The sequence below is a fragment of the Gadus morhua genome, chromosome 7 (assembly GCF_902167405.1).
Source record: "Gadus morhua chromosome 7, gadMor3.0, whole genome shotgun sequence".
In the NCBI taxonomy this organism is placed as follows: Eukaryota; Metazoa; Chordata; class Actinopteri; order Gadiformes; family Gadidae; genus Gadus; species Gadus morhua.
In genome coordinates this window covers 30,173,808-30,192,727 of record NC_044054.1, presented here as the reverse complement: position 1 = coordinate 30,192,727, position 18,920 = coordinate 30,173,808, and the positions used below count along the sequence as shown (strand labels likewise).

At 44.7% G+C, this 18,920-nt stretch overlaps 3 protein-coding genes across 3 annotated transcripts; all 3 read left to right on the top strand.

Annotated features, from left to right (window-relative positions):
• Positions 1-2,255: 2,255 nt before the first annotated feature.
• On the top strand, positions 2,256-3,392 carry LOC115547630 (olfactory receptor 10G4-like). Its single transcript, XM_030362000.1, has one exon. It carries the CDS (start codon positions 2,297-2,299, stop codon positions 3,248-3,250), a length of 954 nt encoding a protein of 317 aa, XP_030217860.1. The 5' UTR covers positions 2,256-2,296; the 3' UTR covers positions 3,251-3,392.
• A 7,500-nt stretch (positions 3,393-10,892) lies between these two features.
• Positions 10,893-11,901, top strand: LOC115547140 (olfactory receptor 52K1-like). Its single transcript, XM_030361109.1, has one exon. The coding sequence runs from the start codon at positions 10,948-10,950 to the stop codon at positions 11,899-11,901; it is 954 nt and encodes a 317-aa protein (XP_030216969.1). The 5' UTR covers positions 10,893-10,947.
• Positions 11,902-17,856: 5,955 nt separating this feature from the next.
• LOC115547139 (olfactory receptor 10G4-like) lies at positions 17,857-18,920 on the top strand. Its single transcript, XM_030361108.1, has one exon. The coding sequence runs from the start codon at positions 17,967-17,969 to the stop codon at positions 18,918-18,920; it is 954 nt and encodes a 317-aa protein (XP_030216968.1). The 5' UTR covers positions 17,857-17,966.

Below are 18,920 nucleotides of genomic sequence, written 5' to 3'. Positions count from 1 at the left end.
GGGGAAAAAGTCTATCAACATCTCCACAACAGTAGGAAGCTGGTCAAAACTGCATGGCCAGTCGAGCTCCGGTGTATGTAAAACGCACGTGGATACTGTATAAATACAGTTCAAAAGGGAATTTTGGTGTTTGTAAATTAGTGGAAACTATCACAGACATTAATCTTTTTTTTAATTAAAAGGCCTGCAATGAGTCCTCGAGTATTCTGAGATTTGAGCAGTGTATTCCACGATCATTTTGCGGTATTTCTTGCATCCCTAACTTTTATTTCATTCTGATTGGATGATTATCAAGATCAAGTGACGGGTAAAGTTTTGTGTCATATATGTTTCCTTTTTTCCTTTGTTTTTAGCAACGCCAGAGGGCCCGTTTATGCAAAGGAGCCCCTGGGCTTAGATTGCCTATATCGTTAGCCTCATAGCATAATTGCCTGTCATATTTTAAGGTTAATCTTTTATTTAGCGTCACAAATGCCTACATCAAATAGTCAGATAGTGATTAGGAAATGTGTAAAGCACTCTTATTGGCTTAGGATATAACCAATGAGGAAGAGTGAATCAGCAGCGTTGAGCGTAGAGCTAGGCAGATGTCACAATTTTGCCAAAAAAAACCTTTTGCCCATCTGTATAGCAATCCAAAATCCTTAGATAGAGAGGGGGATGGGAAGTCCACTACGTTATAGTCCAGTGATACAGTTTAGAGTTATTATAAACAATCTGTAGGGATGCAGCATTGCAATGGCCAGGTATCAGCACTGACTCCAAGCTTTAATGAATATGTAATATATGTATTTAGGAATGGTACGCATGGTGGTGAGACTGTTTCAAAGTCCTCAGACCAATGTTCAATCCCAGTCCGACCCTGACTCTGCCTTCATGACTGAGGCCTTCTCTGAGACCATTGAAGCAACAGAGCATCAAGACGTCAGTTCACCATCAGCTGTGTAACTGTATAGCTTATCCAAACCACTGTTTCCCCTCGAGTCCCTCCGTTATCATCTTATTGTCAGTAAATTAATAAGAGGCCTCATTAGCTCACTGGGCATTTTGCAGTTGTTCAGACTCCTCCAGGGACAAATATGTGTCTCTAAGCCCCTCTGGCGCATAGTTCCCAGTAAATTACTGGGACAACATTGACGGCACCGCTAGTGATTTAAACTATTCACACATGCGGCTACTTTCAGGCACATTTTTGTCTTGCGCCAGTACACACATGGAATAGCAAAGCCAAAAGATGGGGGTAATGTATGGGCCACATTAAGGTAAACAGTTGCAGATTTCATATACATCCTCAACTGAGTTTTGTGATTGGTTTGCTCGCTCTACTTGAAAGCGTCTTACATCAGAGGACGTGACCCTTTCCGTGCCTCTAACAGCAATGTTGCTGCTTTCATTCACAGCACTGCCATACAGACAGTGACCCGGAAGTGTTACTAGGCCTTCAGCAGGAACATTACTGATGCAGATCACCAGGAATATCGATCCCTTTTCAAATGAAGGCTTGACCTCATACAGGAAATGGCACGGAAAAGGGCTGAAGGAAACAAGCAGCAAATAGGACAATGTGATCTTAAATCTTTAAGGTATATCCTAGTTCCCTTTGGGCTTTATTCCTGTCTTCTCGATGAGATGTTGAACAGAGGTCCTGTCTCACTGTGGTAACTACAGATCCCAGGGCACTCATCCCAAGAGTAGAGGTGCTAACCCTTGTGTCCAGGCCAAATGAACCCCAACCTGGCTCCTGACCCAGCGTCGCCAAATGAACACAACATAACATGTGTTTTTGTGTGTGGGTGACGTCCCGAGACACAACAGTGTACCATTTAATTAGGTCTGCAGGGACCTGCTGAACTGCCTTCACTGATGTTGCAAAACAATTTTGACAACTGTGATGCAATATTGACAGGAAATAGTGTTAAAGGAATGAACAACCACAAATGTATTTTTGTACAGCTATCTGCTGTCTATCTTCAAACCTGTTTGGATTTGGCAATGAAAATCTATTAAACATCCGAATTGGCAATGGAAACAGCAAGAGGTTTGGTAAACAGACTATAGGGCTCTATAGGGCGTCTTCACAGAGGTTAGTATAACTTTGCAACAACAACCACATTGCGAAACACAAACATGTTGACATATTTTCTTTGTTGTTTTCCTCCGTGTCCATCATCATTGGTCACGTGACTCACCCAGCCATGAATCCCATAGGGTGCGGCTTCCAAAATTATAGGGTGCGACTACCGAACAACCTTTATTATGACACTTACCCTGTCAAGCAAAGTTGTCTTGCGTGAGGATGTCGTTAGTGAACTTCACAGGGCAGAACGTGGTGGAGTTCACCATCACGGGCTTCGACCACCTACCCTACCACAAGCTGATGGGTGCTGGGATTCTACTGGCCTACTGCCTGGCCCTCCTCGGCTCCACCAGCAACATCTGCGTCATCTCCACAGACAGGCGTCTGCACCGCCCCATGTACCTGCTTATCTGTAACCTGGCTCTGGTGGACATCATGTTCACCACCGGTGCCAGTACCACCATGATCTCTATTCTGCTGGCCGGGGACAAAACCGTCTCCTACCACTCCTGCCTGTCCCGCGTCTTCATCTACCACCTAGGAGACGTCACACAGTGTCTGGCCCTCTCTCTGATGGCACTGGACCGCACTGTGGCCATCAGCGAGCCCTTACGCTATGCCACCATCCTGACCAACCAGCGAGCGTGCCTATTGATTGTGGTGTCCTGGCTTTTGGGTATTGGCTGCATTGGCAAGTTGGCTTACATTGCAGATCAGCTGCCGTACTGTCAGCCTGTGATCAAATACGTTTTCTGTGACTATGCAGCGATCATCAGGGCAGCCTGTGTGGATCCAGAACCGTATTGGTTTGTGTCCAGTTTAATTGGTATGTGGCTATTCGCTGGGCAGTTGCCATTAATCGTACTTTCCTATGGGAAACTTGTCTTTACTGTGCTGAGGCTCCCAAGCACGGAAAAGGGAGGGCGAACGTTCCGCACTGTCATCAGCCATTTCATCCCTGTTGTTTCTTTCTATGCTCCGAAGACGGTGTCAATACTGTTAACCAGAGTGGGAGTTACGCTGAACTTAACAGAGAGAAACGCTTTGCTGATCATCTCTACGCTAGTGCCACCTCTCATTAACCCCACCGTCTACTGTCTGCAGAACAAAGAGATCAGAGGCACTGTCTTACGCATATTTAGGAGAAATCCGGTTTTACCATCCAAGGGCTAATGTTTGTAACCTCAGTAGTGCTTTACCAAATATTGCCTGATGTGTGAAAAAGCTTGAATGTCTGGTGTGTCTTTCTGCTTCTTCGTCTTCTACTTCTGTTCTTCATTTGTATACATGTATGTAAAAGATGAAGAAAGTGAACTGAGAAAACAGTAAATTGTAATCTTTCTCAAACTGTTTACAGAGATGAACCATCTTTCAAAATCTAAATAATAAAATAAAAACCCATTTGAAATGTTTTTTTATTCCTTTCGAAAAAATGACAAAGTACATGTACACTTTTGTTATGTGATACATTTTGGTTCTGAAAATTGTAATATTTATTCTGGCTAATCATGAAACCAACTCAAACATTTTAAATTAATTTCTTAAGCAAAGTGGCTTTTACTGAGCTCCACCGAAACCAGGTCAATGTGGTGGTGTTGAAACCAGTTTATAGCAGAGTTGAACGACAACTGTAAATGAGCATGCCACCAAGTTGAAGCGATCCCGAGTTTGTCTGGGGATGGCTGGTTTAACCTGTGAATGTAGATTGCTCAATGCACAACAGGTGTGCAGCCTCACTTAAGTTCAGAGTCTAGTCCATCTGACTTGGGCCAAGTGAGGCTGCTTAAACCGGCCATAATCCACAAACACTCCACAATTACCTGTTGCCATAGTTTACTCCAACCACTTACAATGGAATACATTATACAATCTCAAAGCTACAAAATCAAAGTGCTTCACACCCTCAATTAATCTAATATTTATAAAAATGTGCATGAACAAAATAAAAACAGATAAATAATTAGGATTTCATTGTTATAATCCCAGGTTTTAATTGGAATGAAAAGCTGTTTTTTTTTTATACTTGTGTTGTACTTAACTGGGTCCTCAGTGTCTTGGCTCAGTGTGGGACTGTTATTTTGGAGAGTCGGATGACAGCCCAGGTATCCGGTCGACTGCCCTAGCCACGCCGCCAGGGGTGTAGCTGGGGCAGTGCCTCCGGCGAAGCGCAATGGGGGCCTGCCTTTCGTAAACTCACAGAGCATGATCATTAACCTCCACCACAAGAGAACGGTCGGAATTCACATGTGCTAAGTCAAGTCATGAATTTGCATGAGCGCTGACTAATATTAATATTGCTCCACTATCTCATACAACAGTCATGGTGGTTTCCAACCACCCCCCCCCCCCCGACCTCATATGTTTTCTCCTCCTTTTCTTTAATCCATGTATTAGGGATTTCAGTAATGATAATTTGACCGTAAATAAAAATAGGAATCACAATATTTTGTTTAATTCTCAACATTTACCAAAGAACATGGCCTGCTGGGAAATCTGTTTGACCAATCATTTTACTTCCCATAATTTCTGATCATACGTGCTCACACATATATTCTAAGGCTGTCTTTCATGAGAGTGTCTCGTCTAACATATTAATTATTGAAAACCAAGCTTTAAGCAGCAATATTCATCAAGCCAAAAAGTGATGCAAAAAAAAGATATAGATATGAAAGATCTGGATGTGCGCAACTCCAAATTGCCAGGATTGGATGTGTCACGTTAAAATTGTACCGGGGGCGAAAATTGTACCGGCCTACGTCATCGTTTGTTTACATCCTGACAACCTGCCCGGCAACAGACGACGCGATGCAGAAAACATGTTTCCAAACGACGAAATAACATAATACAGATAGTGGATCGCTATCTGTATTATGATAGATAGCGATAACACTTGTTTTTACTTTATATTTGTATTGTATTTAATTGTTTAATCGAAACAATAAAAAAATCTGCCCGCGAAACGGGCGATCGCGTCAAATGACAAATGTTTTGCCCGCGAAACGGGCGATCGCGTCAAATGACGTAGGAGGGTTCTTGAAACATAATACCGATAACGGATCGCTAGATAACACTTGTTTTTACTTTATATTTGTATTGTATTGAATTGTTTAATCAAATTTATCTAGTAAACTGAGTGTTTTAAGCAGGTTTCATAGTCTAGAATGTTCAAGAACCTTCCTACGTGATTTGACGCGTCATTTGACGCGATCGCCCGTTTCGTGGGCAAGTTTTTTTATTGTTTCGATTAAACAATTAAATACAATAAAAATATAAAGTAAAAACAAGTGTTATCGCTATCTATCATAATACAGATAGCGATCCGCTATCTGTATTATGTTATTTCGTCCTTTGGAAACATGTTTTCTGCATCGCGTCGTCTGTTGCCGGGCAGGTTGTCAGGTTGTCAGGATGTAAACAAACGATGACGTAGGCCGGTACAATTTTCGCCCCCGGTACAATTTTAACGTGACAGATGCATTTCGAGGACCATCGGTTGCGGCTAGTGCTAGCGTTAGCAATGTTGACAATAGCGACAGCATCGAGAAGGGAGACCTGGTTGAATACCTGGGCCCCGTTTCCCGAAAGCATCTTTAGCCTAAGTGGATCGCAGAGTGGGTCGTACGAGCATCGTACAGTTTTCACACCGTTTCCCGAAAGCATCTTTGGTAACGAACGTCTTGAAAACGCTCGTAGCTAATGAGTGCTCCAGGGTACTCGTAGGACGCTAAGAGCCTTGTTAGCCTACTATAGCCTCAGTGGCGCAACCAGCGGACATTCCTAGTATTGGATGCGTTTTATTATAACACATTGGTAATGGTGTATCACGTGCGTCTGAGCCTAATGTGGGCCATTATGTTCTTAGTTTGAGAGACAGTCCAGGAAATGTTTGAGCAGGCAGGGCACTTAAAATGTGTGAGAGAAAGTGGGGGGGGTTTGTGCAGACTGACATAGGCTACTCATAAAACGTAGCCTAAAATAATGTAAAAAAAAATAAAATAAAAAAATAATAAAAATATTTAAAAAAAATGCAAAGGAGCAGGCAAAAGGCTGGGATATGGTGGGGATTGGTCACGTTGACGGGAATGTTTAGTGACATGTGGGAGGGTGGAGGGGGTTAAAAAAGTCTCAATCACTCTTCGACGTGCATGAAAACCAGCCGCGTAGTTATGAGGGAGGCCGACCTCACACCGATCTTCCTCGTCGTCATCGTCCTCAATGTCCTCTGGTTCAACCAAAGCTACCCCAGCCTTAGCTGCAATGTTGTGCAACATAGCTGTCACAAATATGTATCACAGCGCATGACTTGGCCGGCGAAAGCTGGAGCCCTCCGCTGGACTTGTGAAGGCATCTAAAGCGCAACTTCCACCTCCCGATCGTGCGCTCAGGATTAGGACTGATATATATGTCGGCCTAGGCTTAATCAATTGTGTTTTAATATCTTTAGCATTCATATTATTGCAATCTATTCTTTTCGTAGGCTACTCTGCGGTTGGCCTTGATGGGGAGATATTTTAACCCTTTTTAATCCCATTTTCCTCCGACATTCCTGCGTCTCCCCCTGCGGCATAGCCCGTTTCAGCACCATGTCAGTGGACAGGTACAATCCTACGATCGTCGTGAGTGCAGCGAATGCGCGTTCACGTTAAGAGGAGTTTCGGGAAACGGTCCAAAGAAATTATTAGATGGTTCGAAAGATCCATCAGGAGATTGATCATACGAGCGAAGATCCATCGATATCAGGAAACGGGGCCCTGGGCTCAGTTTCCCGAAAGTTATCGTTAGCCTAAGTGGTTTGTGAAGTTCGTCGTACGAGCATCGTACAGTTTTCACAGTTTCCCAAAAGCCTTGTTGCCTTTACGAACGTTAGGAAAACACTTGTAGCTAACAAGGGCTCCAGGGATACTCGTAGAGTGCTAAGAGCATCGTTACTTTAGCCTCATTGGAGTCACCACCTGGACATTCAGTGGTATTGGAAGTGTGTTATTAAAATGCATCCAATACCACTGAATGTCCAGCTGGCGCAATTTTCGCAATACCCCAAAAACAGTGGTTACCGCCAATATATTACTCATAGACTAATGTTAGATTTAAACAGCAAAGACAGAGATATGTTCGAAGTCAACAACATTGATTGAGGCAATTAAAAATTCCAAAAATAGATGGAGAGCCGAAATTTACCAATCAAACGCCGCGTCACAAGGCAACCCTATCACAAAGCAAATAATAAAATCAAATGATTCCATTGCTCTTGTGTGGAACGTCGCTTTCGAGCTGCACTTGCTGTCTCTCTCTGATTTTAATTCAACCATTGTGGTTAAAATGTCCTCATAGTGATCAATGCGAAGACATACGTGAATCGTGCTGAGACCAGCGGGTGTCGGAGAATTTCTGCAGGCGTTTTTTGTTGAGATTGTTTGACAGAAAGCACAGTAGGCGCTTTGGTGAGGCTGTGATGAAGTTCACTATTTCTTGGACCCTGTCTAGACAGATACAAACATCCCTGACCTTAGTGGTGTGCACAATCGCCAAATTGAGAGTGTGGTTTCTGCAGTGAACGTAGACTTCTGCGGGAAACAGTGCTGCGATGCGTGCCTGAACGCTGTGCGCTTTCCCGCTTACATTTCTCACACCAACATAACCCTGCCCTACAACAGGGACAGGATCTACACCAAGCTCTTCTAATCGGGTCAGCAATAGCCGTGTCAATGGCTAGCTTCTGCGTTCAAATGATAATGAATGAATGGAACGTTGCATTTTCAATGTTTACACCAAAGCTTCTAGGCTAGAGAGGGTGCGCCAATGTACACACAGTACGTTCAGGATAAGGACAGATATAGCATATGTCAGCCTAGGCCTAATCAATTGTGTTTTGATATTTTTAGCATTCATATTATTGTAGTCTATTATTTTCGTAGGCTACTCTGCTATTGGCCTTGATGTGAAGATTTTTTTTTTCTGTCACAAAATATGCAGTTTCATATCACAACATTCCTGCGTCTCCCCCTCCTACAGAGCCCATTTCAGCACCTTGTCAGTGGAGAGTTTCAAGCACTGCAAGCACGTTCATGTTAAGAGGAGTTTTGGGAAACACACTGAATGAAAGATCAGTTGTGAGAATGTTCGCACGTGCGTGGATCCGTGGTTATCACGAAACTTGGCCCTGGAGGCTACTGCCACTATCTCAATGCCCTCTTTCTCAAGCTCCACCGAACCCACGCTATCAACAACTGCTCAACCAGAGATCTCCCTCCAGCCTCAAGGTTTGGAACATAATGGGCCCAGTGCAAGACTTGCACCGGGGCCTAGCGCAACTACGCTATGCCACTGTACACCACATGCAACAAATACAATTTAAAGAGATGGTCCACAAGATCAAAAAACAAAAAAAAAACATAACATATCAAAGAAGGATGTTTCAACGACACACCTCCCGAATATCTTGTCTGGAAAATATCAGAAGGATAACACTTGGTTACCCGCTTAGTCAGGAGGAAAGAAATATTATTTTCCTCCCAACGCCGGAGGGCCCTTTCATGCTAAGGGGCCCCTGGGCCCAGATTACCCATATGGTAGCTCCAGGTTTGCAGCAGCCGCTTTTGCTTTGAATCGCCCTGTGCCCTTTTTCGTAGAGGGGTCATAAATCCTTACTGATGGGGAGTCCACTACATTACAGTCCAGTAATGCAGGATAGAGTTATTGTAGGCAATCTGTAGGGGTGCAGCATTACAATGTCCAGATAGAAGCACCGACTCCAAGCTTTAATGTTTATGTAAATCAATATATTTAGAAATGGTATGTGTGGTGGTGGGTCTGTTTCAAAGTCCCGGGCCGATGTTCAGTCCCAGTCCGATCCTGACTCTGCCTTCAAGACTGAGGCCTTATTTGAGACAAATTGAGGCCACAGAGCATCGAGTCCTCAGTTCCCCATCAGCTGTGTTACTGGAACTCTTATCCAACCACTGTTTCCCCTCGAGTCCCTCTGTTATCAGCTTATTGTCAGTTAATTAATAAGAGGCCTCATTAGCTCACTGGGCACATTGCAGGTGTTCAGATTCCTCTAGGGACACACATGTGTCTCTAAGCTCCTCTCAGGCATAGTTATCAGTATATTACTGGGATAACATTTCAGGCACCGCTAGGGATTTAAACTATTCACACATGCTTTCAGCAGCTCACGTTCACACATGGCTTGGCAAAGCCAAAAGACGGAGTCAGGGCTCAACGCTAAGGTTTTTTTCCACTTGCCCAGTCGGGCCAGTGGGTCTGAATTCTACTTGCCCGAAATAAATTTTCACTGGCCCCAAACATATATATATATTTTTTATTAGTGGTTATCAAATAACGACAAAGATTTAGGTAAATTGTTATATTTTATCTTTATATTATCAGCTTTGTGATAACCACATTTGCCTCCGCGTTCTGTTTAGTAAAAAGAACCGGCAAGGCACCGGAGGACGGGTTATCAGCAGCCCGCTTAGCTGCCATGCAAGCAAGATGATGCTTGCTCTTATCGTGACACTCAAGCATCTGCTTTCTGAAAGATGACGTTCCTTTAAAAAACGAACTGCTTTTATCCGCCGGTGACAGGAACTTAAGGCAAACCTCGCAGAACATAGTTGGTGATTCCTCCACATCCTTGAGTATAACCCAGGGGAACTCCTTCTTCCAGGATGCTTGAAAAGTTTGCACGCAGCCATCTCCTAGTTCTTAACTGTCTGCGGCGTGCCTGCTACCTGCCGGGAGTCTCGCAATCTCGATTTTGATTGGCCGAAACCACATTCAAATAAAATCAAATGGTACACCAAGCATTACAAGCATTATCCAACGAGGGCAAGGAGAGGGGGCAACATAATAACTTTATCGATGATCGTAAAAAAAAAATTCTGATTAATTTATTTATTTATTTTTGCTTCGAGTCCTCCACTTGCCCGAACGGGCAGGGGGGTTGTCATAGTTACTTGCCCGAGGTGGCGTTTTACTTGCCCCGGGACGTCGGGCAATCCTTATTGTTGAGCCCTGTGGACATAAGGTATATATATATGGGGCGAGTTAACAAACAGTCCGTGCAGATTTCCAGGAATATCTATCCCTGTTCCCATTCACGTTTGACCTCATGCAGGAAATGGCATGGAAAGGGCCTGAAGGAAATAAGCAGCAGCTAGGACACTGTGATCCTAAATCTGTAAGGTATATCCTAGTTCCCTCTAGGCTTTATTCCTGCCTTCCCAATGAAAACAAGAGGGATCCTGACTCCCTGTGGTCACTACAGATCCCATGGCACTCATCCCAAGAGTAGTGGTGCTGACCCTTGTGTCCAGGCCAGATGAACCCCAACCTGGCCCCTCAGCCATCATCACCACATGAACATAGCGTAACATGTGTTTGTTTTGTGTGGTTCACGTCCCTAAAGACCACAGGGTACCATTTAATTAGGTCTGGCGGGACCTGCTGAACTCGACCTTCACTGATGTTGCAAAACTATTTTGACATCCCTGATGTTGTATTGACAGGAGTTAGTGTTAATGGAATGAGCAACCAAAAATTGCTTTTTGTAGGGTTCAATCTAATCTTAACACTTGTTTGGATTCAGCAATGAAAATATATTATTCATTGCAGTTGAGACATCTGCATTACCATGCGAGATGACCAGAGGTTTAATAAACAAGACTATATGACTTTCCTCTGCACAGAGGAAAGAATAACTACTTGACCAAAACACGTGACTCACCTGCCATGCATCCCATAGGCTGCGGCTTCTGAACCTCACCTTTATAATGCACACTTCTTAGAACCAAACTTCCAGTCTAGCATCATCATTTCATGACTGTGCTCCGGCTTTAACGCGTCAAGGAAGGTTCCCTTGCGTGAGGATGTCGTTAGTGAACTTCTCAGGGCAGAACGTGGTGGAGTTCACCATCACAGGCTTCGACCATCTACCCTACCACAAGCTGATGGGCACTGTGATCCTGCTGGCCTACTGCCTGGCCCTCCTCGGCTCCACCACCAACATCTGCGTCATCTCCACAGACAGGCGTCTGCACCGCCCCATGTACCTGCTGATCTGTAACCTGGCTCTGGTGGACATCATGTTCACCACCAGCGCCAGTACCACCATGATCTCTGTTCTGCTGGCCGGGGACAAAACCGTCTCCTACAACTCTTGCCTGTCCCGCGTCTTCATCCACCACCTAGGAGACGTCACACAGTGTCTGGCCCTCTCTCTGATGGCACTAGACCGCACTGTGGCCATCAGCGAGCCCTTACGCTATGCCACCATCCTGACCAACCAGCGAGTGTTCCTATTGATTGTGGTGTCCTGGCTTTTGGGGATCGGTTGCATTGGCAAATTGGCGTACATTGCAGATCAGCTGCCGTACTGTCAGCCTGTGATCAAATACGTTTTCTGTGACTATGCAGCGATCACCAGGGCAGCCTGTGTGGATCCAGAACCGTATTGGTTCGAGTCCAGTATAATTAGTCTGTGGCTAATCGCTGGGCAGTTGCCATTGATCTTACTTTCCTATGGGAAACTTGTCTTTACTGTGCTGAGGCTCCCAAGCACGGAGAAAGGAGGGCGCACGTTCCGCACTGTCATTTGCCATTTAATCCCTATTTTTTCTTTCTATGCTCCTAAGCTGGTGTCAGTACTGTTAACCAGAGTGGGAGTTAGGCTGTACTTAACAGCGAGAAACGCTTTGCAGATCATCTCTACGCTAGTGCCACCTCTCATTAACCCCTCCGTCTACTGTCTGCAGAACAAAGAGATCAGAGGCGTTGTCTTACGCATATTCAGGAGAAATCCGGTCTTACCATCCAAGGACTAATGTTTGTAACCTCAGTAGTGCTTTACCAAATATTGCCTGATGTGTGGAAAAAGCTTGAATGTCTGATGTATCTTTCTGCTTCTTCGTCTTCTACTTCTGTTCTTCATTTGTATATATGTATGTAAAAGATGAAGAAAGAACTGAGAAAACAGTACATTTTTAATCTTTCTCAAACTGTTGACAAAGATTAACCATCTTTCACAATCTGAATAATAAAATCTAAACCCAATTGAAATGTTGTTGTTTTTTTATTCCTTTCCCTTTTTTCATTATTTTTTGTTCTGAAAATTGTAATATTTATTCTGTCTAATAATGAAACCAACTCACACATTTTCTTTGTTGAAACAATTAATTGAATTTCTTAAAGGTCCTATGGCATGCTATTTCATGGTTGCTTATATATCGGTATTAGTGGGCCCTTAATACAGTACTTGAAGACGTTCAAGTAATTCAGCCTTTGTGCAGAAATATAGCCACTTTGAGCCGGTCCTACAATAAGCTTTCCACAACCACATCATGCTTTCCACTTCCACATCAATCTGAAGTAGACTGAACCGCGACATAGAGGAGAAAGGGATTGCTGCCCGCGATTGTCTCCCTCCGGAGCCCCGCTGCCCGCTGTCAAGGCACCACCGCCTCAGAAGCTGGCAGCGTGCCCCGCGGCGGTGGTGCCTCGCGGCGGCGGTGCCTCGTAGCGGTGGTGCCTGGCGGCGGTGGGCAGCGGGCAGCGGGGCTCCAGTGGGAGACAATCGCGGCCAACAATCCCTTTCTCCTCCATGTCGTGGTTCATGTACTTCAGGGAGTCAAAGCCAAAGTTCCTTTCCCCCAATTCCTTCTCAACCATGGCTGAGATAACCCCCACTACGAGTCTCGTTGTGGAAATACCAGAGACATCAGAGAACCTACGTGTTATGCGCCATAACACAACAGCAGAACGGTTATTCAAATAACAAAGAAGTGTACAACACTTGCGTTAAAGTGTGTGTATTTACACACACACACACAAACAAATGGGGTGCAAGGTCGTAGCTTAGGCCCCGTCCACACAAAGCCGATTTCATGGCGAAATCGCAAAGGTCTTGTACGGTTCGGCCTTCCGTCCACACAAAGCCCGCGAATCCGCTGACCGAAACCGTAAACTTCTGAAACCACCCTCGGAGGTGGTTTCAAATCTACCCGGTTTCGTTTTGGATTCGTGTGGACGCCTGAAACCGACTGAAACTGTAAACCATGACGTCATCGCCCCACCCCTCGACCCTCTAGCCAATGACTGTTAAGCCTGCGGAGTCTCCGAACTCACAACAACAAAGATGATGGCGGACTACAGCCTTGTAATCGTTCTGCAGCAGATCATGTCCCTTGTTGGGTTGCTAAGCCATTATTTATTGAGACTGTTGACTGACTGTTGGTTTGCGTTGTTAGTGGTTCGGGGGGCAGCCTTTATGCGCATGCTCGCCTCTTCTTATTATTAATTTTTCTTCTGGATTTCTGTAGCAGAAGCAGCGCCCCTTATGGGCCTGGCATGTGTACTACAGCGTTTCTACAGATCTACCCGGTTTCGCTTGACTCCGTCTTTACGGAGATACTCCGAAACCGGATAGATCGAAACCGGAACGGTTTCGCCCGTTTCAGCTTCGTGTGGACGGGGCCTTATTGTCTCATTGGCTCAGTCTGAGCTTTCATTTTTCAAAGGCGGAGCAGAATACCTAGTGCTCTTTTTACACCTAACGGCATTTCTAGCTACTGGGGGACTATAGGCAGGCTAGGGGAACTCATATTAATGTTAGAAAACCTCATAAAGTGACATTTTCATGCCATGGGATCTTTAAGCAAAGTGGCTTTTACTGAGCTTTACCGAAACCAGGACACTTGGTGGTGGTGTTGAAACCAGTTTATTGCAGAATTGAAAGAGAACAGTAAATGAAGCACGTGATCATTGCCACCAAGTTGGAGTGACCCCAAGTATGTCTGAGGATGGCTGGTTTAACCTGTGAAAGTAGATTGCTCAATGCACAACAGGTGTGCAGCCTCACTCAACGTAAGGTCAGAGACTAATCTGTCTGACTCGGGCCAGATGAGGCTGCTTAAACCAGCCGTCATCCACATACACTCCACAATTACCTGTTGCCATAGTAGACTACAACCAGTAACAATGGAATACAGTATACAATCTCAAAGCTACAAAATCAAAGTAGTTCACACCCTCAATTAATCGAATATTTATAAAAATGTGCATGAACATACCAAAAACCCGAATTAAGATTTCATTGTTATAATCCCAGGTTTTATTTGGAATGAAAACCTTTTGCAATAATCCATTTGTTGTACTTTACTACTGTCTCCTCATCCTTGGCTCAGTGTGGGACTGTTCTTTTGGAGATTGGGGTGACACCCCAGGCGTCCGGTCGGCTGCCCTGGCCACGCCACCAGGGGCGTAGCTGGGGACGGTGCCACCGGTGGGGGCCTGCCTCACGTAAGCTTACAGAGCATGATAATAAACCTCCACCACAAGAGAACTGTCTGAATTCACATGTGCTAAGTCTAGTCACAAATAGACCTGAGAGCTGGCTAATATTTACATTGCTCCACTATCTCATACAACAGAGTCATGGTGGATTCTAACCCCCCCCCATCTCATATATTTTCTCCTCCTTTTCTTTAATAGATGTATTTGGGATTTCAGTAATGATACTTTGGCCGTAAATAAAAATCATGATCACAATGTTTGTTTTATTCTCAAAATCTGTTGGACCAATCATTTTACTTCCCATAATTTCTGATCATACGTGCTCACACGTATATTCTAAGGCTGTCTTTCCTGAGAGTGTCGTCTAACATATTAATTATTGAAAGCCAAGCTTTCAGCAGCAATGTTCATCAAGCCAAAAAGTGATGCAAAAAAAAGGTAAAGATATGAAAGATCTGGATGTGCGCAACTCCAAATTGCCAGGATTGGATGCATTTTGAGGACCATCGGTTGCTGCTAGTGCTAGCGTTAGCAATGTTGACAATAGCGACAGCATGGAGAAGGGGGAGAAGGGAGACCTGGGCTCAGTTTCCCGAAAGTTATCGTTAGCCCAAGTGGTTTGTGAAGTTCGTCGTACGAGCATCGTACAGTTTTCACAGTTTCCCAAAAACCTCGTTGCGTAACGAACGTTGTGAAAACACTCGTAGCTAACAAGGGTTCCAGGGGTGCTCGTAGAGTGCTAAGAGCATCGTTACTTTAGCCTCAGTGGAGTCACCACCTGGACATTCAGTGGTATTGGAAGTGTTTTATTAAAATACATCCAATACCGGTGAATGTCCAGCTGGCGCAATTTCACAATACCCCCAAAACAGTGGTTACCGCCAATATATTACTCATAAACTAATGTTAGATTTAAACAGCAAAGACAGAGACATGTTCGAAGTCAACAACATTTATTGCAGCAATTAAAAATTCCAAAAATAGATGGAGAGCCAAAATTGACCAATCAAACGCAATAGCCGTGTCAATGGCAAGCTTCTGCGTTCAAATGATAATGAATGAATGGAACGTTGCATTTTTAATGTTTACACCAAAGATTCTAGGCTAGAGAGGGTGCGCCAATGTACACACAGTACGTTCAGGATAAGGACAGATATAGCATATGTCGGCTTAGGCCTAATCAATTGCGTTTTGATATTTTTAGCATTCATATTATTGTAGTCTATTATTTTCGTAGGTTACTCTGCTATTGGCCTTGATGTGAAGATTTTTTTTTTACTGTCCCAAAATATACAGTTTAATCTCACAAAATTCCTGCGTCTCCCCCTCCTATAGAGCCCATTTCAGCACCATGTCAGTGGACAGTTTAAATTCTACAAACGTCGTTAGAGCAGTGCACGCACGTTCATGTTAAGAGGAGTTTTGGGAAACACACTGAATGAAAGATCCTTTGTGAGAATGTTCATTATTACAATGTCCAGATAGAAGCACCGACTCCAAGCTTTAATGTTTATGTAAATCTATATATTTAGAAATGGTATGTATGGAGGTGGGTCTGATTCAAAGTCCCGGGCCGATGTTCAGTCCCAGTCCGATCCTGACTCTGCCTTCAAGACTGAGGCCTTATTTGAGACAAATTGAGGCCACAGAGCATCGAGTCAGCTGTGTTACTGGAACTCTTATCCAATCCACTGTTTCCCCTCGAGTCCCTCTGTTATCAGCTTATTGTCAGTAAATGAATAAGAGGCCTCATTAGCTCACTGGACATATTGCAGGTGTTCAGATTCCGATAGGGACACAAATGTGTCTCTTAGCTCCTCTCACGCATAGTTCTCAGTATATTACTGGGATAACATTTCAGGCACCGCTAGTGATTTAAACTATTCACACATGATTTCAGCAGCTCACGTTCACACATCGCTTGGCAAAGCCAAAAGACGGAGTCAGGGCTCAACGCTAAGGTTTTTTTCCACTTGCCCGGTCGGGCCAGTGGGTCTGAATTCTACCTGCCCGAAATCAATTTTCACTGGCCCCAAACATATTTAATTTTTTTATTAGTGGTTATCAAATAACGACAAAGATTCAGGTAAATTGTTATATTTTATCTTTATATTATCAGCTTTCTGATAACCACATTCGCCTCCGCGTTCTGTTTAGTAAAAAGAACCGGCAAGGCACCGGAGGACGGGTTATCAGCAGCCCGCTTAGCTGCCATGCAAGTAAGATGATGCTTGCTCTTATCGTGACACGCATCTGCTTTCTGAAAGATGACGTTCCTTTAAAAAACGAACTGCTTTTATCCGCCGGTGACAGGAACTTAAGGCAAACCTCGCAGAACATAGTTGGTGATTCCTCCACATCCTTGAGTATAACCCAGGGGAACTCCTTCTTCCAGGATGCTTGAAAAGTTTGCACGCAGCCATCTCCTAGTTCATAACTGACTGCGGCGTGCCCGCTACCTGCCGGGAGTCTCGCGATCTCGATTTTGATTGGCCGAAACCACATTCAAATAAAATCAAATAGTACACCAAGCATTACAAGCATTATCCAACGAGGGCAAGGAGAGGGGGCAACATCATAACTTTATCGATGATCGTAAAAAAAAAAGTTCTGATTAATTAATTTATTTATTTTTGCTTCGAGTCCTCCACTTGCCCGAACGGGCAGGGGGGGTTGTCATAGTTACTTGCCCGAGGTGGCGTTTTACTTGCCCCGGGACGTCGGGCAATCCTTATTGTTGAGCCCTGTGGACATAAGGTATATATATATGGGGCGAGTTAACAAACAGTCCGTGCAGATTTCCAGGAATATCTATCCCTGTTCCCATTCACGTTTGACCTCATGCAGGAAATGGCATGGAAAGGGCCTGAAGGAAACAAGCAGCAGCTAGGACACTGTGATCCTAAATCGGTAAGGTATATCCTAGTTCCCTCTAGGCTTTATTCCTGCCTTCCCGATGAAAACAAGAGGGATCCTGACTCCCTGTGGTCACTACAGATCCCATGGCACTCATCCCAAGAGTAGTGGTGCTGACCCTTGTGTCCAGGCTAGATGAACCCCAACCTGGTCCCTCAGCCAGCATCACCACATGAACATAACGTAACATGTGTTTGTTTTGTGTGGTTCACGTCCCTAAAGACCACAGGGTACCATTTAATTAGGTCTGGCGGGACCTGCTGAACTCGACCTTCACTGATGTTGCAAAACTATTTTGACAACCCTGATGTTATATTGACAGGAGTTAGTGTAAATGGAATGAGCAACCAAAAATTGCTTTTTGTAGGGTTCAGTCTAATCTTAACACTTGTTTGGATTCAGCAATGAAAATATTTTATTTATTGCAGTTGAGACATCTGCATTACCATGCGAGATGACCAGAGGTTTAATAAACAAGAATATATGACTTTCCTCTGCACAGAGGAAAGAATAACTACTTGACCAAAACACGTGACTCACCTGCCATGCATCCCATAGGCTGCGGCTTCTGAACCTCACCTTTATAATGCACACTTCTTAGAACCAAACTTCCAGTCTAGCATCATCATTTCATGACTGTGCTCCGGCTTTAACGCGTCAAGGGAGGTTCCCTTGCGTGAGGATGTCGTTAGTGAACTTCTCAGGGCAGAACGTGGTACAGTTCACCATCACAGGCTTCGACCATCTACCCTACCACAAGCTGATGGGCACTGTGATCCTGCTGGCCTACTGCCTGGCCCTCCTCGGCTCCACCACCAACATCTGCGTCATCTCCACAGACAGGCGTCTGCACCGCCCCATGTACCTGCTGATCTGTAACCTGGCTCTGGTGGACATCATGTTCACCACCGGCGCCAGTACCACCATGATCTCTGTTCTGCTGGCCGGGGACAAAACCGTCTCCTACAACTCTTGCCTGTCCCGCGTCTTCATCCACCACCTAGGAGACGTCACACAGTGTCTGGCCCTCTCTCTGATGGCACTAGATCGCACTGTGGCCATCAGCGAGCCCTTACGCTATGCCACCATCCTGACCAACCAGCGAGTGTTCCTATTGATTGTGGTGTCCTGGCTTTTGGGGATCGGTTGCATTGGCAAATTGGCGTACATTGCAGATCAGCTGCCGTACTGTCAGCCTGTGATCAAATACGTTTTCTGTGACTATGCAGCGATCATCAGGGCAGCCTGTGTGGATCCAGAACCGTATTGGTTTGTGTCCCGTATAATTAGTCTGTGGCTAATCGCTGGGCAGTTGCCATTGATCTTACTTTCCTATGGGAAACTTGTCTTTACTGTGCTGAGGCTCCCAAGCACGGAGAAAGGAGGGCGCACGTTCCGCACTGTCATCAGCCATTTAATCCCTGTTTTTTCTTTCTATGCTCCGAAGCTGGTGTCAGTACTGTTAACCAGAGTGGGAGTTAGGCTGTACTTAACAGCGAGAAACGCTTTGCAGATCATCTCTACGCTAGTGCCACCTCTCATTAACCCCTCCGTCTACTGTCTGCAGAACAAAGAGATCAGAGGCGTTGTCTTACGCATATTCAGGAGAAATCCGGTCTTACCATCCAAGGACTAA

What these genes read in the sequence shown, in the direction of transcription:
- LOC115547630 (XM_030362000.1), top strand. Translation starts at nt 2,297, where the DNA reads ATGTCGTTAGTGAACTTCACAGGGCAGAACGTGGTGGAGTTCACCATC.
- LOC115547140 (XM_030361109.1), top strand. Translation starts at nt 10,948, where the DNA reads ATGTCGTTAGTGAACTTCTCAGGGCAGAACGTGGTGGAGTTCACCATC.
- LOC115547139 (XM_030361108.1), top strand. Translation starts at nt 17,967, where the DNA reads ATGTCGTTAGTGAACTTCTCAGGGCAGAACGTGGTACAGTTCACCATC.